The sequence below is a fragment of the Melanotaenia boesemani genome, chromosome 8, assembly GCF_017639745.1.
Source record: "Melanotaenia boesemani isolate fMelBoe1 chromosome 8, fMelBoe1.pri, whole genome shotgun sequence".
Taxonomy (NCBI): domain Eukaryota; kingdom Metazoa; phylum Chordata; class Actinopteri; order Atheriniformes; family Melanotaeniidae; genus Melanotaenia; species Melanotaenia boesemani.
Window position 1 is genome coordinate 37,393,933 of NC_055689.1, and position 23,268 is coordinate 37,417,200.

At 41.2% G+C, this 23,268-nt stretch overlaps 3 protein-coding genes across 4 annotated transcripts in view; all 3 read right to left on the reverse strand.

Annotated features, from left to right (window-relative positions):
* slc4a2a (solute carrier family 4 member 2a) overlaps positions 1-9,914 on the reverse strand; it is a 29,939-nt gene extending 20,025 nt beyond the window's left edge. For both annotated transcript variants that reach the window (XM_041991856.1, XM_041991855.1), the window contains exons 1-5: positions 9,865-9,914; positions 9,707-9,765; positions 2,753-2,897; positions 2,451-2,628; positions 2,196-2,275 (exon numbers count right to left, since the gene is read on the reverse strand). In XM_041991856.1, the coding sequence (XP_041847790.1) occupies positions 2,196-2,275; positions 2,451-2,628; positions 2,753-2,897; positions 9,707-9,760 (457 nt within the window). In that variant the 5' untranslated portion in view covers positions 9,761-9,765; positions 9,865-9,914. The remainder of the gene's footprint in view (positions 1-2,195; positions 2,276-2,450; positions 2,629-2,752; positions 2,898-9,706; positions 9,766-9,864) is intronic.
* Positions 9,915-11,837: 1,923 nt separating this feature from the next.
* Positions 11,838-13,356, reverse strand: LOC121644136. Its single transcript, XM_041991872.1, has 2 exons — positions 13,142-13,356; positions 11,838-12,857 (listed from the first exon to the last, which is right to left on the reverse strand). Exons 1-2 carry the CDS (start codon positions 13,341-13,343, stop codon positions 12,190-12,192), a joined length of 870 nt encoding a protein of 289 aa, XP_041847806.1. The 5' UTR covers positions 13,344-13,356; the 3' UTR covers positions 11,838-12,189.
* Positions 13,357-13,552: 196 nt separating this feature from the next.
* LOC121645022 lies at positions 13,553-15,637 on the reverse strand. Its single transcript, XM_041993294.1, has 4 exons — positions 14,648-15,637; positions 13,941-14,522; positions 13,601-13,744; positions 13,553-13,558 (listed from the first exon to the last, which is right to left on the reverse strand). Exons 1-4 carry the CDS (start codon positions 15,347-15,349, stop codon positions 13,553-13,555), a joined length of 1,434 nt encoding a protein of 477 aa, XP_041849228.1. The 5' UTR covers positions 15,350-15,637.
* Between the last annotated feature and the right edge of the window lie 7,631 nt (positions 15,638-23,268).

Genomic DNA, 23,268 nt, shown 5'->3' on the forward strand with positions numbered 1-23,268 from the left:
TGCTCAGTAATTAAAATATGGAAGACCTAACGAGCCATAAAGAGTATGTAGTGATTTATGATCTAGATTCTGTTTTATTTTATCCTGCTAAACGTCTTGAAGCTTTACTGTGGAAATGTCTAACGTGTTGTTTCCACCTAATTTGTTCATCTATTATCAACCCTAAAAATTAATTTTATTCACTCTTTCAGTCTCTACCCCATCCAACATAATTTCATTCTGCAATTATTTTCCATTATTTCCAAACACCATTATTTTGGTTTTCATCAAATTAAATGATAATTTATTTCCATCTAATCATAATTTCTTTTTTTTATTCTAAGTTAATCTCCTTTATTAACAACTAGAGATCAAAAAAAGTACTGGTATCATCTGCAAATAAGAGCAGCTTTAACACATTAGTTACCTTACACACACCATTTAAATAAACAATGAACCGTTTGGGGCCCAAGACTGCCCCCTGTGGGACACCACAGGAAATGTGTAGAGCAGACGTCCCGAGCTTGACAAGCGGTTTCCTTTCATTCAGAAAACTCTTATCCAGTCACGTACCTTACCTCTAATCCCATACCTCTCTAATTTATACTACAAAATGCTTTCTTCAAATAAAAAAATAATCCACTTGTGTGCATTTTTTATCTCGTGAATTAGTTAAATCTTCTATAAAACCTATCATTGCCTTTGATGCTCTATTTGACCTGAATCCATACTGGTTTTCATCAAGTAGTTTTTTTTTTCTATTAATTTATCCAGTCAAATTGTAAAAAGTTTTTCTAGAATTTTGGAGAATTGAGAAAGTAGTGAAGCGGATCTTTTGTTTGTAAATCGGTGGGATTACTTTGTTTGTTTTTTTAATTTTATTAGGAAATGTTCCAGACTGGAAAGATAAATTACAGATATGTGTGAGTGGTTTGAGATTTCATTGATAGCTTTCATATCAACCCCATCAGTCTACAGAAGCTTTATTTTTACAGTTTAGAGCCGCTTCAGTTAGAACTTATGTTTCTATCCAGCAGACAGGGGTTACCTGTCCTACCTGTCCTACCTTTCTTACCTGTCCTACCTGCCTTGCCTGTCCTACCTGTCTTACCTGTCCTACCCGTCTTACCTGTCTTACCTGTCCTACCTGCCTTACCTGTCCTACCCGTCATGCCTGTCTTACCTGTCCTACCCGTCATGCCTGTCTTACCTGTCCTACCCGTCATGCCTGTCTTACCTGTCTTACCTGTCCTACCTGTCTTACCTGTCCTACGTCAGGGATGCTTTCTGCCAGTTCTGGCCCATATACATACAGACCATTTACCATTTACAATAAAACATGTAAATGGTAAATGTAGCTTATCTGACTAGAAGATTTTTTATCACTGTGTTCAGGATTTTCCATGTTTCTCTAACATTGTTCTTGTTATTATCTAATAGATTTTTATAGTATTCTTTCTTTGCTGTTATTAGGATATTTAATAATTTGTTCTTATATTTACTTTCAGCCTCTTTAGTTCTTTGTTTTATAACTTCTTTGCAGAGTAAATTCTTTTTCCTACAAGCAGTCTCTTTGTTATCCAAGGAAGATTCACATCTATTAGTTTTTTATTCACTTTCTTTAAGGGACAGTTTTTATCATATGTTCTCATACATTCTTCACATGCTTCATTTACGTTGTTTTTATTAAGTACGTTATCCCAGTTGTGTGCAGTTAGGTCACTTTTCAAAGCCTCTGGTGCTTCAGTTGTTCTCAGTCTTCTGTTTTTAATTGTTTTATCATGATTATTAAACCCTGTGAACGCTGGTAAATGCTCACCGATATCACTTGTTAAAAGTGTAGTTGTCTTGTTGACAATGTCATTGGAACATATATTGTCAAAGTGTTGACATGTTATCCGGGGGGGGGGGGGGTGATTGTAGGGTACAAGCTCATGCTGTATATTTTACTCATGAACTCTTCTGTTTCTGTGTTCCTTCGCAAAAATTAAATCAATACTGATCCGCAGATTTTTATAGTTTTGTTTTAGCTGCAAATATTATCTCCATCCAGTCACTAAAAAATACAGCAAAGTACATTAAAGTGTACACCAGATTAGAATAAATACAGTGTAAGTACTGTTAAAAGTACAGTGAAGTACAGGTAAGTACAGTGAAGTATAGTAAAGTATAGTGTGGTACTGTGAAAAGTAAAGCACAGTAAAGGGCAATCTGACCGTTTTTGGAGTTCAGGTGGATCAACGTTGGTGTCTCGTCAACAGGAACACCTGTCCTGGTCTGACCAGCTGAGAGGCACCTGTGATTGGATAAGATGGTGGATGGGTCACTGAGGGGGAGGAGTTACGGTACCAGAGGGTCAACGGGTCACTGAGGGGGAGGAGTTACAAGATCAGGTGGTCAACGGCTCACTGAGGGGGAGGAGTTACGGGACCAAAGGGTCAACGGGTCAGTGAGAGGTAAAGGTTACTCACCTGGTAGGTGTGGCTATGTGGCCTTCCTCCTTCACCTGATCTTCTTTTATTGTTGATGTGGTGCTGGGGGCGGAGCCCTGCCTGTTGTCCTTCTGTCCCTCATTGGTCCTATTTTTCCAGCTGTCCCCGGATGGTTTGTACAGAGGATGGTGGACGTGGATGGAAGAGTGACGGTGATCTGAATAAACCCAATCAGAGACCAGCATCACCAACACCAAGTCGCCGCCCTCAGAAGGCTCTGACGCCCAACATCCTCTGTGGAGTCTCCCAAGGATCTTCTAGAACCTGGTTTGGTGTCTTACCTTGGATGTCCTGCTCATCATAGACTCGATGTGTCCCAGGAGCATGCTGGGAATCTGGACGAAGGATCTGCTGGAAACCCTGAACATAAGTTGTCCTGCTGAAGTCCTCCTTTTCTGCACCATCGTAGCAGTGGGGGGGAGGACCCTGCAGACAAGTGAGAGGTGATGAAAGAGAAGAGGCTGCAGAACCAGCAGAATCAGCTGAAAAAGGAGTTCAGACGCTCAGCAGCGTTTCATTCAAGCTACAGCTTCTATCGGTATCTCATGACTTTACTAACTTCCATGTTTTTGTTCTCTTTACCAATTTTTTAACCAGGATCCAACAGGGTTCCAAACAGGTTTCAACAAGGTTCCAAAAGGGTCCTACATTGGATCCACCCAGGTTCTAACTAAGGTCCAACCAGGTTCTAACCAGGTTCCAACCAGTTCTAACCAGGTTCCAGCCAAGGTCCAACAAGGGTCCAACCAGGTTGTAACCAGGTTCCAGCCAGGGCCCAACCAGGTTGTAACCAGGTTCCAACCAGGGTTCAACTAGTTTCTAACCAGATTCTAACTAGGTTCCAACCAGGTTCCAGCCAGGGTCCAACTAGTTTCTAACCAGGTTCAAACCAGGGTCCAACCAGACTCCAACCGGGGTCCAACCAGGTTGTAACCTGGTTCCAGCCAGGGCCCAACTAGTTTCTAACCAGATTCTAACTAGGTTCCAACCAGGTTCCAGCCAGGGTCCAACTAGTTTCTAACCAGGTTCAAACCAGGGTCCAACCAGACTCCAACCAGGGTCCAACCAGGTTGTAACCCGGTTCCAGCCAGGGCCCAACTAGTTTCTAACCAGGTTCTAACTAGGTTCCAACCAGGGTCAAACCAGGTTCTAACCAGGTTCTAACCAGGTTGTAACCAGGTTCCAGCCAGGGTCCAAATAGTTTCTAACCCGGTTCAAACCAGGTTCCAACCAGGTTCCAACCAGGTTGTAACCAGGTTCCAGCCAGGGTCTAACTAGGTTCTAACAAGGTTCTGACTAGGTTCCAACCAGGTTCCAACCAGGTTCTAACTAGGTTCCAACCAGGTTGTAACCAGGTTCCAACCAGGGTCCAACTAGTTTCGAACAAGGTTCCAACCAGGTTTAAACCAAGGTTCAAAGCAAGGTCCAACCAGGTTCTAACCAGAGTCGAACCAGGGTCCAACCAGGTTGTAACCAGGTTCCAACCAGGGTTCAACTAGTTTCTAACCAGGTTCTAACTAGGTTCCAACTAGGGTTCAACTAGTTTCTAACCAGGTTCTAACTAGGTTCCAACCAGGGTCAAACCAAGGTTCAAACCAAGGTCCAACCAAGTTCTAACCAGACTCCAACCAGGGTCCAACCAGGTTGTAACCAGGTTCCAGCCAGGGTCCAACTAGTTTCTAAAGGGGTTCTAACGAGGTTCCAACCAGGTTCAAACCAGGTTCCAACCAGTTCTAACCAGGTTCCAGCCAAGATCCAACAAGGGTCCAACCAGGTTGTAACCAGGTTCCAGCCAGGGCCCAACCAGGTTGTAACCAGGTTCCAACCATAGTTCAACTAGTTTCTAACCAGATTCTAACTAGGTTCCAACCAGGGTTCAACTAGTTTCTAACAAGGTTCTAACTAGGTTCCAACCAGGTTGTAACCCGGTTCCAGCCAGGGCCCAACTAGTTTCTAACCAGGTTCTAACTAGGTTCCAACCAGGGTCAAACCAGGTTCTAACCAGGTTGTAACCAGGTTCCAGCCAGGGTCCAAATAGTTTCTAACGAGGTTCAAACCAGGGTCCGACCAGGTTCCAACCAGGTTGTAACCAGGTTCCAGCCAGGGTCCAACTAGTTTCTAACCAGATTCTAACTAGGTTCCAACCAGGGTTCAACTAGTTTCTAACAAGGTTCTAACTAGGTTCCAACCAGGTTGTAACCCGGTTCCAGCCAGGGCCCAACTAGTTTCTAACCAGGTTCTAACTAGGTTCCAACCAGGGTCAAACCAGGTTGTAACCAGGTTGTAACCAGGTTCCAGCCAGGGTCCAAATAGTTTCTAACCAGGTTCAAACCAGGGTCTAACCAGGTTGTATCCAGATTCCAGCCCCGGTCTAACTAGTTTCTAACCAGGTTCTAACTAGGTTCCAACCAGGTTCCAACCAGGTTCCAACCAGGTTGTAACCAGGTTCCAACTAGGGTCCAACTAGTTTTGAACAAGGTTCCAACCAGGTTTAAACTAAGGTTCAAAGCAAGGTCCAACCAGGTTCTAACCAGAGTCGAGCCAGGGTCCAACCAGGTTGTAACCAGGTTCCAACCAGGGTTCAACTAGTTTCTAACCAGGTTCTAACTAGGTTCCAACCAGGTTCCAACCAGGGCCCAACGAGTTTCTAAGCAGGTTCAAACCAGGGTCCAACCAGGTTCCAACCAGGTTCTAACTAGGTTCCAACCAGGTTCCAACCAGGTTGTAACCAGGTTCCAACCAGGGTCCAACTAGTTTCGAACAAGGTTCCAACCAGGTTTAAACCAAGGTTCAATGCAAGGTCCAACCAGGTTCTAACCAGAGTCGAACCAGGGTCCAACCAGGTTGTAACCAGGTTCCAACCAGGGTTCAACTAGTTTCTAACCAGGTTCTAACTAGGTTCCAACCAGGGTTCAACTAGTTTCTAACCAGGTTCTAACTAGGTTCCAACCAGGTTCAAACCAAGGTCCAACCAGGTTCTAACCAGACTCAAACCAGGGTCCAACCAGGTTGTAACCAGGTTCCAGCCAGGGTCCAACTAGTTTCTAAAGGGGTTCTAACGAGGTTCCAACCAGGTTCAAACCAGGTTCCAACCAGTTCTAACCAGGTTCCAGCCAAGATCCAACAAGGGTCCAACCAGGTTGTAACCAGGTTCCAGCCAGGGCCCAACCAGGTTGTAACCAGGTTCCAACCATGGTTCAACTAGTTTCTAACAAGGTTCTAACTAGGTTCCAACCAGGTTGTAACCCGGTTCCAACCAGGGTCAAACCAGGTTCTAACCAGGTTGTAACCAGGTTCCAGCCAGGGTCCAAATAGTTTCTAACCAGGTTCAAACCAGGGTCCAACCAGGTTCCAACCAGGTTGTAACCAGGTTCCAACCAGGGTCCAACTAGTTTCTAACCAGGTTCAAACCAGGGTCTAACCAGGTTGTATCCAGATTCCAGCCCCGGTCTAACTAGTTTCTAACCAGGTTCTAACTAGGTTCCAACCAGGTTCCAACCAGGTTCCAACCAGGTTGTAACCAGGTTCCAACCAGGGTCCAACTAGTTTTGAACAAGGTTCCAACCAGGTTTAAACCAAGGTTCAAAGCAAGGTCCAACCAGGTTCTAACCAGAGTCGAGCCAGGGTCCAACCAGGTTGTAACCAGGTTCCAACCAGGGTTCAACTAGTTTCTAACCAGGTTCTAACTAGCTTCCAACCAGGTTCCAACCAGGGCCCAACGAGTTTCTAAGCAGGTTCAAACCAGGGTCCAACCAGGTTCCAACCAGGTTCCAACCAGGTTCCAGCCAGGGTCCAACTAGTTTCTAACCAGGTTGTAACCAGGTTCCAGCCAGGGTGCAACTAGTTTCTAAAGGGGTTCCAACTAGGTTCCAACCAGGTTCAAACCAGTGTCCAATGAGGTTCGAACAAGGGTCCAACCAGGTTGTAACCAGGCTCCAGCCAGAGCCCAACTAGTTTCTAACCAGGTGCTAACTAGGTTCCAACCAGGGTCAAACCAGGTTCTAACCAGGTTCAAACCAGGTTCTAACCAGGTTCCAACCAGGTTCCAACGAGGTTCCAACCAGGTTCCAGCCAGGGTCTAACTAGTTTCTAACCAGGTTCTAACTAGGTTCCAAACAGGTTCCAACCAGGTTGTAACCAGGTTCCAACCACGGTCCAACTAGTTTCTAACCAGGTGCTAACTAGGTTCCAACCAGGGTCAAACCAGGTTCTAACCAGGTTCCAACCAGGGTCCAACCAGGTTCCAACCAGGTTGTAACCAGGCTCCAGCCAGAGCCCAACTAGTTTCTAACCAGGTGCTAACTAGGTTCCAACCAGGGTCAAACCAGGTTCAAACCAGGGTCCAACCAGGTTCCAACCAGGTTCCAACCAGGTTGTAATCAGGTTCCAGCCAGGGTCTAACTAGTTTCTAACCAGGTTCTAACTAGGTTCCAACCAGGTTCCAACCAGTTTGTAACCAGGTTCCAGCCACGGTCCAACTAGTTTCTAACCAGGTTGTAACCAGGTTCCAGCCAGGGTCCAACTAATTTCTAAAGGGGTTCTAACTAGGTTCCAACCAGGTTCAAACCAGTGTCCAACGAGGTTTGAACAAGGGTCCAACCAGGTTGTAACCAGATTCCAGCCAGGGCCCAACTAGTTTCTAACTAGGTGCTAACTAGGTTCCAACCAGGGTCAAACCAGGTTCTAACCAGGTTCAAACCAGGGGCCAACCAGGTTCCAACCAGGTTGTAACCAGGTTCCAGCCAGGGCCCAACTAGTTTCTAACCAGGTGCTAACTAGGTTACATCCAGGGTCAAACCAGGTTCTAACCAGGTTCAAACCAGGGTCCAGCCAGGTTCCAACCAGGTTCCAACCAGGTTCCAACCAGGTTGTAACCAGGTTCCAGCCAGGGTCTAACTAGTTTCTAACCAGGTTCTAACTAGGTTCCAACCAGGTTCCAACCAGGTTGTAACCAGGTTCCAACCACGGTCCAACTAGTTTCTAACCAGGTGCTAACTAGGTTCCAACCAGGGTCAAACCAGGTTCTAACCAGGTTCAAACCAGGGTCCAACCAGGTTCCAACCAGGTTGTAACCAGGTTCCAGCCAGGGTCTAACTAGTTTCTAACCAGGTGCTAACTAGGTTCCAACCAGGTTCCAACCAGGTTCTAACCAGGTTCAAACCAGGGTCCAACCAGGTTCCAACCAGGTTGTAACCAGGTTCCAGCCAGGGTCTAACTAGTTTCTAACCAGGTTCTAACTAGGTTCCAACCAGGGTCAAACTAGGCTCTAACCAGGGTCCAACGAGGTTGTACCCAATTTCCAAACGGGGTCCAACTAGTTTCTAACCAGGTTCTAAACTAGGTTCCAACCAGGTTCAAACCAAGGTCCAAACAGGTTTGAATGAGGGTCCAACCAGGTTCTAGCCAGACTCCATCCAGGTTCCAACCAGGTTCTAAATGTGTTGTAACCAGGGTCCAATCGGGTTTTTGAAAAGAAAACTTTGAAATCCACATTAGATTTGTAAAACTCTTGGTGGGGACATCATGAAATCATTCATCTTTGGGTTACAGTTGGACTCAATCTGAAAAGTCAGCACCCCCCAACGTCACACCAGACTCCAGGACTACTGGAGGACTAAGACAGGACCTTTATGGGTTCAGTTCAGTCATGAAGATTTTCTGGTATATATTTGTCCATTAAGTTTGTCACCACTAGAAACTGGTCTGCTGGAAGATCCCAGTCTGTGAATGCGTAGAAAAGGATTTGTTGTGTATCTGTAAAAATAGAAGTTCTTCTATAAACATCTGTTGATGGATGCTGTCTTCACACATGCTGTCTGATGCTGTCTTTGAGACAAAGTGAATTACGTTGCAGCCTGGCTCAATGGCTGTAACACAAAAAGAAGAGAGCACTTTACAAAAATATAAATTTATTAAAGAAAACCTGTAAAATACGTAAAAGGTCTATATCAGTAGTCTAAGTGGTGCATGGATGTAGGGAAATGTTTGTGAGAACCAACACCAAACCAAGAGAATAAAAAGAGACTATGCCACCTGCACAGAAGCCAGGGTGTCTCCCAGCCCAGGCCTGGGAGACACCCTGGGTTCAGGCTGGTGAAGCTCTAAGTGGGTGGCACTAATCACCAGACGGCACTGCAACACAAACTGAAAACAGGTGGTGTGGCTGCAATAGATGTGATAACCCGACATGACAGCGAGTCTCCAGCAGCAAACATGTGGCTACTGAGTTTCTGTTGATCCATTTTAAAGGGGGTCCTTCATGTGTGTTAAGATCTAGTGTGTTGTGATAACAGCTGATTGTTTCCCTGATAAAATTCTGGACCTCCTGATGAAGTCTGGACCCCTTGATAAATTCTGGACCTCCCGATGAAGTCTGGACCCTGTGATAAATTCTGGACCTCCCGGTGAAGTCTGGACCCCCTGATAAATTCTGGACCTCCTGATGAAGTCTGGACCCCGTGATAAATTCTGGACCTCCTGGTGAAGTCTGGACCCCCTGATAAATTCTGGACCTCCCGATGAAGTCTGGACCCCCTGATAAATTCTGGACCTCCTGATGAAGTCTGGACCCCCTGATAAATTCTAGACCTCCCGATGAAGTCTGGACCCCCTGATAAATTCTGGACCTCCTGATGAAGTCTGGACCCCCTGATAAATTCTAGACCTCCCGATGAAGTCTGGACCCCGTGATAAATTCTGGACCTCCCGGTGAAGTCTGGACCCCCTGATAAATTCTGGACCTCCTGCTGAAGTCTGGACCCCCTGATAAATTCTGGACCTCCTGCTGAAGTCTGGACCCCCTGATAAATTCTGGACCTCCCGGTGAAGTCTGGACCCCCTGATAAATTCTGGACCTCCTGCTGAAGTCTGGAGCCCCTGATAAATTCTGGACCTCCTGATGAAGTCTGGACCCCCTGATAAATTCTGGACCTCCTGATGAAGTATGGACCCCCTGATAAATTCTGGACCTCCTGATGAAGTCTGGACCCCCTGATAAATTCTGGACCTCCTGATGAAGTCTGGACCCCCTGATAAATTCTGGACCTCCTGATGAAGTCTGGACCCCCTGATAAATTCTGGACCTCCTGGTGAATTCTGGCCCTGTCTCCACCACTACATCCAAATACAGACAACTTTGAGGTTGATAAGTTAAACTCTGGAACCAGTTTATGAACTTAATGATTATCAGCAAAGTCAGCAGCAGGAAGTCCGAACATTTCTGATATCATACTTACTGATGTGAGGTTGAAGACATCACCTGGACCATCTGAGTCCTGGTGGAGGTCCATGTCTCCTGCAGGGTAGGAGATCAGAGATACAAAGAAATGTTTGTCATCCATCTCCAGCTGATCACCAGCTGATCACCAGCTGTCCTCTACGTGTGTGTTGTTACCTGGTTGGTGTGTTGAGTGGAAGTGGTCCAGCAGGAGCAGAAATCCACGTCTGTACCTGCTTTTATAGCCCACCTGTCCCACACCTGTGTGTGTTTACTGAACCCATCAGTAAACAGCCATTATCCACATTCCCACGATGGAAAATAAAAGCTGTGTTTACATCATTTACTGGAAGCTTTACTGTTTATTATTATTATTAAACTGTGTTCATGTAAACAAACCTGGTTCTCATCACAAGAAAACCTGCAGAAAAAGATGCTCCTGGTCCTGAATGGAATTACAAGTACTTTATTATCCCAAAGGGAATGTTTGGAGCCGGGTTTAAGGATACAAATAAAATTTCATTCATAATGAAGTTCTGGTTGCAGAGGCCGATGTCTCCAACCCTTCAGGAACCACCTGAAGAAGCCTCTGGCTGAAGCCGTGCCACCAGAAAATGTTCATGGGGTGGCCAGATGGGGCTCCTTGCGGTAAATCAGTCCAGCCCTGCTGCCCCGTCACCCTTTTTCATTAAAAACATGTCATTAAACACATTTACCTCAAATTTGAGAAACACAAATGTTTCAGAGAAAAAACATTTCAAACTTCAATATGTTGTGTTTCAGTGTTTTAGAGCAGTTTAACTGGCCTGTTGCCCGGACTTCCGGTCTCCCTGAAGAGTCCTGGAAAACCAGACGTGGCTGTTCTGGCCCTTCGGTTCTGGACTGAGACAGATCTAGGATATAACTTCATTTTAAAGTAATAAAAAGAATGAAATAACGACAAAATTAGGTGTTCTTTATTGTAATTACATGTGTACGGAAGCGTGGAGCTGTCACCAAATTACCGCGTGATAATGTGATGGTTTTATTGGAAAAATGTGAAATGTGAAACGTTTTTTTGGTGATAAGAACATGAACAAAAGCAGGTGCGACCTGTACTGGAGCCAAATACATGTGATGGGAAATATTCTCGTCAAGCAGAAACAATTCAGTTCTTTTTGTACACGGGAACGTGGGACAGGTGCCAGCAACACCTGTGCTGCATGCGCTGCTTTTAATTAATCACATGGACTAGTGTTCATGCCAATGGCTGTCCTCTGAAAATAAAAATAAAATGGTAAAGCTCCATGAACAAGCTTCTCCAGTGAAGGACAACTTTATCCCATTTGGTGATTAGATGTTTCTGGTCACAGCTGCACAGCTTCCTGATACAACGACCCATATGGTTTATAGTCCACCTTTCACCACAAACTATCACGGTGTGACGTCATAAGGTCCTGGTTTTTATTTTGAGGACAGCTCCAGGACATTTATGATTCTTGCCTCTATACTTTTTATCCTGAACTTCAGCTAGTGTCGTCACTCTGAACTTATTATAACCACAGATGTATTAAGATAATTTTACCCTGTAGCCATCCTTTCCTCATACTGCACTGACAGGTAAATTCACCTGCTGGTCAAGGTGCAGGTGAGGGGGGGCTGGCCTAGCTCTAGCTCCAGTACTCTGAGGCTGAAAGGATCTGTTTCCTGTTCGGCCCTGGTAGAGATGTGGCCATGGTCTGGGTCTTTAATCAAGAATGTAATTGTTTGCTTTGACAGCAAGATTTCTGGTTTTGACACTCAAATATCATCTTCTCACACTCAGAAAGTCCCTCTTGTTTTCAAATATATTCTTCTTCCTTTCAAAACTCTATTCAGACTCGGTCTCTGCTCTCAAAACTTCTGCTCTTGGATAGTTTTCCTCTCTCTTGGGTTGCTGAAAGAGCTGTCTGTAAAACCTCCTCCAGCCAATAGAATACGAGATAAATGGAGAAACCAACAAACAGCAAGAATCACAATAAAACCACGAATGACTTTAAACAGGGTTCTTGCACCATTTTGAAAATAAAATTTAAGGGTTTTTAATACCTCACCAAATAAAATTTTATCCCTCAAAATTTTATAACGACTTATCCGGAATATTCAATTTATTGGCTCCTACAACGGAAATAAAGACACTAAATTTCCCGTTTATTATCAATTCTGTGCCATACGCAAAACTATCCCAAAGGGCTATTCACGAGAGGCTTTTTTGTAAAAAGAAATTGACAGTTTGATAGCCAACCCTTTCAACATGGTTTGGTCCATGTAGATTTAAAACACAAAGCTCACAGTTGTCATTTTCATTTATTTTCCTTTGTGATGCAGGAAAGCTGAAACAAAACATAAATTGGATTAGATTAAGCAAAAATGAAGCGGACTGCATTATGGCTCAGTAGGTACATTTGCAAAACGTCTTAAACAACATCACATGACTTAAGGAACCTGTGAATAGAGGTCCATTGATTTGTGACATCCTTCTCCTCAAGACATGTGGCGTAGCTCTGCCACTCTCTTCTCAATTTCACAGTCTAGCTCCACTAACTCCCCTCTCTTTTCCTTGCATCTTCTTCTCATGGTATTGGATTTAGTTATAAGTTCCGCCATCTTGGTTCCTGCTGCATTCTCAGCCTTCTCTGCAAAGCTATCTGCATCGTTGTGTAGAGTTTCACACACGGTTGAGATTGTTCTTCTTTTCTTGCGTAGCTCTTCAAGCTCACCTTCAATCTCTTTTCTCTTGTTGGTCTGTTTTGTCTTTTCCCTTTTCTTCCTCTCATCATCCAAGAACATCCTGTATCGGTTGCGGGCGGATGAACACTCATTCAACAGTTCTTTAGTTAACGGCACTTTGACCACTCCACCACACGTTCTCACATAGTCGCAGATAAGTCTCTGTGAGACTACAGTGTCTTCATTCATATTGTACATCTCCACCTGCTTGTTTATGGAGAACCCACGCTCCACAGTAGCTTGCCCATGGGACAAGAGCAGCAGCTTTTCCACAAAGCTCCAAAGTTCTGCATATCCGTTCATGGCCTTATGCAGGAAGCTGTCAACTCGGGATTTTCCATCCAATGCACTGAAAGCCATGAACTCCTCTCCTCTGGCCTCACTGAGGAGAAACTTCTGAAATTGTTCGGCAATCTTATCACCTGAATTTAGATAAAGACAAGTATATTTCCTGGTTAAAATAACACTTTATGAAAATCAGAAGAGATTTATTTTTCCTACACTGGAAAATCATGACATATTTCTAACTATTTAGTGAGAACATATATTAGGCCAACAGACATAACCTTTACTAGGCTACATTTCTAACAATACAACTAAAAAGATTTACTGCAAAAAGGCTAGTATGACTTGAAATCTAAAATAGACTCCTTTTGATAAACAGTAGGCTAATTGGTATAATTTCTGATATGTCTGCAGATGTTACCCGCTGTCACTCCTCCAGACAACTTCTTATCCTGCACGAACTTGATGATAAGGGCCTTCATTTTTTGCAGGCACATGTCTGGTTCAGTGTACATTTTCTGGGGGTCCAGGCAAATCATATTTCGGACAGTGGGGTACTTCAGAGGGCACTTCAGTAGAAGGTTCTGACAAAGTTTGGACAGAGCAGTCTGGCTGTCTCGCATGAACAGTAGAACATCTCGCTCACTTCCACCACTCTGACTGCCTGATATTCCCTGACAAAAGTTGAACACACTTGAAATATCAAATAAACTCCCTATGACTTACTCTACACGACACTTGACATATCCATTTAATGTCAGCTGCTTGATGTCTAATCAATTAATCTGAACTCTTAACTTTTCCACCATAAATAATTCAAGATTCAAGTGATTTAAAGCTGACAAGCACATTGTGAAAAGTAATCTAAGATAAGCATTACCTTAAGGGCAGCTGTGGCTCCCAAGCCAATGTCCAGTTGCTTTGGACTGACCCAAAGTTTTTGGTCTGTCACATCAAGCTTGACCAGTTTTACTGGAGAAAGATCAACATGGACATCTCGCTTTATGAAACGTCTGAGAAGGCTCTGAAAATTGAACACAAGCACAATAATTATGATTGTAACTAAAACTGGAGAACTTATTACAGTATTCAGTTCACAGTATTTCATACAAACGTAATTATGCCAACAACTTATGTTACTTTTGCTTTTTACTCCTCTTAAAATGACCGTGCTTTAATAATTGAACTATTAATATACTTTTAGTAGTCATTAAACCTACCCTGATTAGATCCTCCAAATCTCTGCCAACAAATGGAATCATTGGGGCATCTGTCTGGTAATTGGTGAGAAATGGCTGAAAACTTCTTGAGACACTCATGAAGAAGTGCAACTTTGCTAGGATCAAGGGATCCATCCGGGCTTCTGCGATAGTGTCATATGACGATGACCTTGGATTGGGGAGTTTCTTGGCTTTGACCTGATCCACATAGGTGATGATATATTGCCAAATTTCAATGGCTCTCTCCACTGCCGGCAGGTTTTCCAGCCATCGATGTCCACAAAATGGCAGAGGAAATGTATTGCACTTGGTGACTAATACAAAGTCTTCTCTCCTTGCAGGTGCACAATGAAACAGGTAGTGCAGGGCTTTTAAGACTTTCTCAACTTGCCACACCGCAAAGCCATTCTTGAACGAGTTGTGCATAGTATGAAGGCCACAACTCCCAGTCATTTGTAGCTGGGCTCCACCACACTGCTCTCGGTGTTCCTCTTGTAAGAGTTCAACAAATTTCCAATTAACAGAAGGCCCATCCATTGACAGTGAGACCATGTTGTTCAGATCCAACTCCTTTGTACCTTCCTGGACATTTGTAAATACAAATAAATTAAAAAAGTTATTTATTCAATATGCCAAGACCACCTAAGTTTAAGTTGGGTTGTTCCATTTGTGTGATTTTATTTATATATTAAACATATATAACTTACCTTGAAATGAGCCATGATGTCCTCGGCCCTGGAGTGACCCATGAACTCCGACCCATAGAAGCGGGAGATGACATGGTGTGTGCCAGTCTCATCATCAGTAGTCCAGAACCGTAAATGAAGGTCCATTTGTTTGCTCTTCGTCGTTTTATTCATGCTTTCGTCAAACATGACAACATATGGCTTCTCAGAAACGCTACGTGATAGCTCCTTCTTGATGAATGAAGCGATGCCATATTTGGCGACATATGCCGTTTTATTTTCACCACACGTGAATGATTTTGCAAGCTGGGAATCAGGGAACATAGCAGCAAAGACGTCACGTATGTCCTCATTGGATTTAAATGAATTGTGCCTCGTCACAGTGTGGAGAACCCACAGTACCTCTGCCTTTTGTGTGTCTGGCGGTGACATGAATTTTACCATATCCGACTGAGAGGTGCCGTCTGAAATTGGAGAGTCTTTAGATGGTGCTGCCAGCAATGCGGGGATTAGCCTGTTCCCGCTATGACTAGCTGCTGCTTCGTACCGCTGGTGTTTCCCTCCTTTCATGTGCGACTCAACAGCTTTGAGCCCCATGTTCCCCAACGAAAAAGTCTTTCTGCAAAATTTGCACTTTGCTTCATGGTCGTTTTCGGTCGGTATCAACCACCTTCGAAAGGCCTCCTCGTCCATCCACTTCACGTTAAACTTGCACTTCCCCATCTTTGAACGTACCGTACGTGTCGCGCCGACATTCTTTTATACGCATCCCCGCGTGACATCAGTGTGTAGCCGACGTACCGTAAAGCCGTATTTATATCATGAAATCTCATTGACACAACACTAAATAATGTTTCATGGTGTGGCACTTTGATTTGCCGTCAGTCTTAAGCGCACCAGCTTATAATTTAATACCTACAACAAAATTTATGCAAATTTAAGACATTTTAAGACCTTGATTTTCCAGATTTAAATTTAAGGCTTTTTAATACTTTTTAAGGACCCGCGGGAACCCTGTTAAAATGATTCCAAATGACTCCAAGTGAGCAGCAGATTTCCTGCAGAGACGATGAGAACAGAAACGTTTCACCTGCATTTAAAGTGTCTACGTTTGATCTCCACTGGACTCTGGTCTAGACTCTTACCTGGACTCTAACCTGGACCCTGGTCTGGACTCTGGTCTGCACTAGTGGACCAGAGTCTTTGGATCTCAGAGCTCTGCTAGGTTTATATTCTCTGAACATAGAACAGATGAATTCTGGTCCTAAACCATTCTGAAAACCATCAAAAGGGTTTAAATCTATTCTGTCACTGACTGGAAACTAGTATAAACTAGAAACCACTGTAAAATAGAAACCAGTATGAACTAGAAACCAGTATAAACTAGAAACCAGTATGAAATAGAAACCAGTATAAACTGGAAACCAGTATGAAATAGAAACCAGTATAAACTAGAAACCAGTATGAAATAGAAACCAGTATGAACTGGACACCTGTGTAAGCTAGAAACCAGTATAAACTAGAAACCAGTGTAAACTAGAAACCAGTATAAACTAGAAACCAGTGTAAACTGGAAACCAGTATAAACAAGAAACCAGTATAAAATAGAAACCAGTATAAATTAGAAACCAGTGTAAACTGGACACCAGTGTAGACTAGAAACCAGTATAGACTAGAAACGTGTGTAAGCTAGAAACCAGTGTAAACTGGAAACCAGTATTAACTGGAAACCAGTGTAAACTAGAAACCAGTATTAACTGGAAACCAGCGTAAACTAGAAACCAGTATAAACTAGAAACCAGTATAAACTGGAAACCAGGATAAACTAGAAACCAGTATAAACTAGCAACCAGTATAATCTAGAAACCAGTATAATGTGGAAACCAGTATAACTAGAAACCAGTGCAAACTAGAAACCAGTATAACCTGGAAACCAGGATAAACTAGAAACCGGTGTAAACTAGAAACCAGTATAAACTAGAAACCAGTCTAGACTAGAAACCAGTATAAACTAGAAACCAGTATAAACTAGAAACCAGTGTAAACTAGAAACCAGTATACACTGGAAACCAGTATAAACTGGACACCAGTGTAGACTAGAAACCAGTATAAACTAGACACCAGTGTAAACTGGAAACCAGTATTAACTGGAAACCAGTGTAAACTAGAAACCAGTATAAACTAGAAACCAGTATAAACTGGAAACCAGGAGAAACTAGAAACCAGTATAAACTAGAAACCAGTATAAACTAGAAACCAGTTTAATCTAGAAACCAGTGTAATCTGGAAACCAGTGTAAACTAGAAACCAGTATAAACTAGAAACCAGTATAATCTAGAAACCAGTATAAACTGGAAACCAGTATAAACTAGAAACCAGTATAAACTGGAAACCAGTATAGACTAGAAACCAGTTTAATCTAGAAACCAGTCTAAACTGGAAACGACTATAAACTAGAAACCAGTACAGACTAGAAACCAGTGAAAGCTAGAAACCAGTGTAATCTAGAAACCAGTATAATGTGTAAACCAGTATAACTAGAAACCAGTATAAACTGGAAACCAGGATAAACTAGAAACCAGTATAAACTAGCAACCAGTATAATCTAGAAACCAGTATAATGTGGAAACCAGTATAACTAGAAACCAGTGCAAACTAGAAACCAGTATAACCTGGAAACCATGATAAACTAGAAACCGGTGTAAACTAGAAACCAGTATAAACTAGAAACCAGTCTAGACTAGAAACCAGTATAAACTAGAAACCAGTATGAAATAGAAACCAGTATGAACTGGACACCTGTGTAAGCTAGAAACCAGTATAAACTAGAAACCAGTGTAAACTAGAAACCAGTATAAACTAGAAACCAGTGTAAACTGGAAACCAGTATAAACAAGAAACCAGTATAAACTAGAAACCAGTATAAACTAGAAACCAGTATAAACTGGACACCAGTGTAGACTAGAAACCAGTATAGACTAGAAACGTGTGTAAGCTAAAAAACCAGTGTAAACTGGAAACCAGTATAATCTAGAAACCAGTATAAACTGGAAACCAGTATAAACTAGAAACCAGTATAAACTGGAAACCAGTATAGACTAGAAACCAGTTTAATCTAGAAACCAGTCTAAACTGGAAACGACTATAAACTAGAAACCAGTATAGACTAGAAACCAGTGAAAGCTAGAAACCAGTGTAATCTAGAAACCAGTATAAACTGGAAACAAGTATAAACTAGAAACCAGTATAAACTAGAAACCAGTATAGACTAGAAACCAGTATAAACTGGATACCAGTATAAACTAGAAACCACTATGAACTAGAAACCAGTATGAACTAGAAACCAGTATAAACTGGACACCAGTGTAAACTAGAAACCAATATAGACTAGAAAGCAGTGTAAGCTAGAAACCAGTGTAAACAGGAAATCAGTATGATCTGGAAACCAGTGTAAACTAGAAACCAGTATAAAATGGAAAACAGTATAAACTGGAAACCAGTATAAACTGGACACCAGTGTAAGCTAGAAACCAGTATAGACTAGAAACCAGTATAAACTAGAAACCTGTATAATCTAGAAACCAGTATAATGTGGAAGCCAGTATAAACTAGAAACCAGTGCAAACTAGAAACCACTATAAACTGGAAACCAGTATAAACTGGACACCTGTGTAAGCTATAAACCAGTATACACTAGAAACCAGTGTAAGCTAGAAACCAGTGTAAACTGGAAACCAGTGTAAACTAGAAACCAGTATAAACTAGAAACCAGTGTAAACTAGAAACCAGTATAAACTAGAAACCAGTATAAACTAGAAACCAGTGTAAACTAGAAACCAGTATAAACTAGAAACCGTGTAAACTAGAAACCAGTATAAACTAGAAACCAGTGTAAACTGGAAACCAGTATAATCTAGAAACCAGTATAATGTGGAAACCAGTGCAAACTAGAAACCAGTATAAATTAGAAACCAGTATAGACTAGAAACCAGTATAAACAGGAAACCAGTATAAACTAGAAAACAGTATGAACTAGAAACCAGTGTAAACTGGAAACAAGTACAGACTAGAAACCAGTATAAACTGGAAACCAGTGTAAACTAGAAAGCAGTATAAACTAGAAACCAGTATGAACTAGAAACCAGTATAAACTGGAAACCAGTATAAACTGGAAACCAGTATAGACTAGAAACCAGTATAAACTGGAAACCAGTGTAAACTAGAAACCAGTATAGACTAGAAACCAGTATAAGCTAGAAACCAGTATAAACTAGAAACCAGTGTAGACTAGAAGCCAGTATAAACTGGAAACCAGTATAAACGAGAAACCAGTACAAAGTAGAAACCAGTATGAACTAGAAACCAGTATAAACTGGAAACCAGTATAAACTGGAAACCAGTATGAGATAGAAACCAGTATAAACTGGACACCTGTGTAAGCTAGAAACCAGTATACACTAGAAACCAGTATAAACTAGAAACCAGTACAAAGTAGAAACCAGTATGAACTAGAAACCAGTATAAACTGGAAACCAGTATAGACTGGAAACCAGTATAAACTGGAAACCAGTGTAAACTAGAAACCAGTATAGACTAGAAACTAGTGTAAGCCAGAAACCAGTATAAACTAGAAACCAGTATTAACTGGAAACCAGTGAAAAACTAGAAACCAGTATTAACTGGAAACCAGTGTAACCTAGAAACCAGTATAAATGAGAAACCAGTGTAAACTGGAAACCAGGATAAACTAGAAACCAGTGTAAACTAGAAACCAGTATAAACTAGAAACCAGTATGAAATAGAAACCAGCATAAACTGGAAACCAGTATAAACTGGACACCAGAGTAAGCTAGAAACCAGTATAGACTAGAAACCAGTATAAACTAGAAACCTGTATAATCTAGAAACCAGTATAATGTGGAAGCCAGTATAAACTAGAAACCAGTGCAAACTAGAAACCACTATAAACTGGAAACCAGTATAAACTGGACACCTGTGTAAGCTATAAACCAGTATACACTAGAAACCAGTGTAAGCTAGAAACCAGTGTAAACTGGAAACCAGTGTAAACTAGAAACCAGTATAAACTAGAAACCAGTGTAAACTAGAAACCAGTATAAACTAGAAACCAGTATAAACTAGAAACCAGTGTAAACTAGAAACCAGTATAAACTAGAAACGGTGTAAACTAGAAACCAGTATAATCTAGAAACCAGTATAATGTGGAAACCAGTGCAAACTAGAAACCAGTATAAATTAGAAACCAGTATAGACTAGAAACCAGTATAAACAGGAAACCAGTATAAACTAGAAAACAGTATGAACTAGAAACCAGTGTAAACTGGAAACAAGTACAGACTAGAAACCAGTATAAACTGGAAACCAGTGTAAACTAGAAAGCAGTATAAACTAGAAACCAGTATGAACTAGAAACCAGGATAAACTGGAAACCAGTATAAACTGGAAACCAGTATAGACTAGAAACCAGTATAAACTGGAAACCAGTGTAAACTAGAAACCAGTATAGACTAGAAACCAGTATAAGCTAGAAACCAGTATAAACTAGAAACCAGTGTAGACTAGAAGCCAGTATAAACTGGAAACCAGTATAAACGAGAAACCAGTACAAAGTAGAAACCAGTATGAACTAGAAACCAGTATAAACTGGAAACCAGTATAAACTGGAAACCAGTATGAGATAGAAACCAGTATAAACTGGACACCTGTGTAAGCTAGAAACCAGTATACACTAGAAACCAGTATAAACTAGAAACCAGTACAAAGTAGAAACCAGTATGAACTAGAAACCAGTATAAACTGGAAACCAGTATAGACTGGAAACCAGTATAAACTGGAAACCAGTGTAAACTAGAAACGAGTATAGACTAGAAACCAGTGTAAACTGGAAACCAGTATAAACTACAAACCGGTATAATCTAGAAACCACTATAATGTGGAAGCCAGTATAAACTAGAAACCAGTGCAAACTAGAAACCACTATAAACTGGAAACCAGTATGAAATAGAAGCCAGTATAAACTGGACACCTGTGTAAGCTAGAACCCAGTATACACTAGAAACCAGTGTAAGCTAGAAACCAGTGTAAACTGGAAACCAGTGTAAACTAGAAACCAGTATAAACTAGAAACCAGTGTAAACTAGAAACCAGTATAAACTAGAAACCAGTATAAACTAGAAACCAGTGTAAACTAGAAACCAGTATAAACTGGAAACCAGAGTAAACTAGAAACCAGTATAGACCAGAAACCAGTGTAAACTGGAAAACAGCATAAACTGGAAACCAGTGTAAACTAGAAACCAGTATAAACTAGAAACCAGTATAAAATGGAAAACAGTATAAACTGGAAACCAGTATAAACTGGACACCAGTGTAAGCTAGAAACCAGTATAGACTAGAAACTAGTGTAAGCCAGAAACCAGTATAAACTAGAAACCAGTATTAACTGGAAACCAGTGAAAAACTAGAAACCAGTATTAACTGGAAACAAGTGTAACCTAGAAACCAGTATAAACGAGAAACCAGTGTAAATTGGAAACCAGTATAAACTAGAAACCAGTATAAACTAGAAACCAGTATGAAATAGAAACCAGCATAAACTGGAAACCAGTATAAACTGGACACCAGAGTAAGCTAGAAACCAAAATAGACTAGAAACCAGTGTAAACTAGAAACCAGTATAAACTAGAAACTTGTATAATCTAGAAACCAATATAATGTGGAAGCCAGTATAAACTAGAAACCAGTGCAAACAAGAAACCACTATAAACTAGAAACCAGTGTAAACTGGAAACCAGTATAATCTAGAGACCAGTATAATGTGGAAACCAGTGCAAACTAGAAACCAGTATAAACTGGAAACAAGTATAAACTAGAAAACAGTATGAACTAGAAACCAGTGTAAACTGGAAACAAGTATAGAATAGAAACCAGTGTAAACTGGACACCAGTGTAAACTAGAAACCAGTGTAAACTGGAAACAAGTATAGAATAGAAACCACTGTAAACTGGAAACCAGAGTAAACTAGAAACCAGTATAGACTAGAAACCAGCATAACGTGGAAACCAGTATAGACTAGAAACCAGTATAAACTGGAAACCAGTGAAAACTAGAAACCAGTATAGACTAGAAACCAGTATAAGCTAGAAACCAGTATAAGCTAGAAACCAGTATAAACTAGAAACCAATGTAGACTAGAAACCAGTGTAAACTAGAAACCAGTATAAACTAGAAACCAGTGTAAACTGTAAACCAGCATAAACTAGAAACCAGTGTAAACTGGAAACCAGTATAAACAAGAAACCAGTATAAACTAGAAAGCAGTGTAAACTAGAATCCAGTATAAGCTAGAAACCAGTGTAAACTGGAAACCAGTATAAACAAGAAACCAGTATAAACTAGAAACCAGTGTAAACTAGAAACCACTATAAACTAGAAACCAGTGTAAACTGGACAACAGTGTAGACTAGAAACCAGTATAGACTAGAAACCTGTGTAAGCTAGAAACCAGTACTAACTGGAAACCAGTGTAAACTAGAAACCAGTATTAACTGGAAACCAGCGTAAACTAGAAACCAGTATAAACTGGAAACCAGGATAAACTAGAAACTAGTATAAACTAGCAACCAGTATAATCTAGAAACCAGTATAATGTGGAAACCAGGATAAACTAGAAACCAGTGCAAACTAGAAACCATTATAACCTGGAAACCAGGATAAACTAGAAACCAGTGTAAACTGGAAACCAGTATAAACTAGAAACCGGTGTAAACTAGAAACCAGTATAATCTAGAAACCAGTCTAGACTAGAAACCAGTCTAAACTAAAAACCAGTATAAACTAGAAACCAGTATGAAATAGAAACCAGCATAAACTGGAAACCAGTATAAACTAGACACCAGTGTAAGCTAGAAACCAGAATAGACTAGAAACCAGTGTAAACTGGAAACCAGTATAAACTAGAAACCAGTATTAACTGGAAACCAGTGTAAACTAGAAACAAGTATAAACTAGAAACCTGTATGAAATGGAAACCAGTATAGACTACAAACCAGTATAAACTGGAAACCAGTATAGACTGGAAACCAGTATAAACTGGACACCAGTGTAAACTAGAAACTAGTATAGACTAGAAACCAGTGTAAGCTAGAAACCAGTATAAACTAGAAACTAGTATGAAATGGAAACCAGTATAAACTAGAAACCAGTATAGACTAGAAACCAGTGTCAGCTAGAGACCAGTGTAAACTGGAAACCAGTATAAACTAGAAACCGGTGAAAACTAGAAACCAGTATAAACTAGAAACCAGTGTAAACTATAAACTAGAAACCAGTATTAACTGGAAACCAGTGTAAACTAGAAATCAGTATAAATGAGAAACCAGTATAAACTAGAAACCAGTATAAACTAGAAACCAGTATGAACTAGAAATGACTATAAAGTAGAAACCAGTATAGACTAGAAACGAGTGTAAGCTAGAAACCAGTGTAAACTGGAAACCAGTATAGACTGGAAACCAGTATAAACTGGAAACCAGTGTAAACTAGAAACGAGTATAGACTAGAAACCAGTGTAAACTGGAAACCAGTATAAACTACAAACCGGTATAATCTAGAAACCACT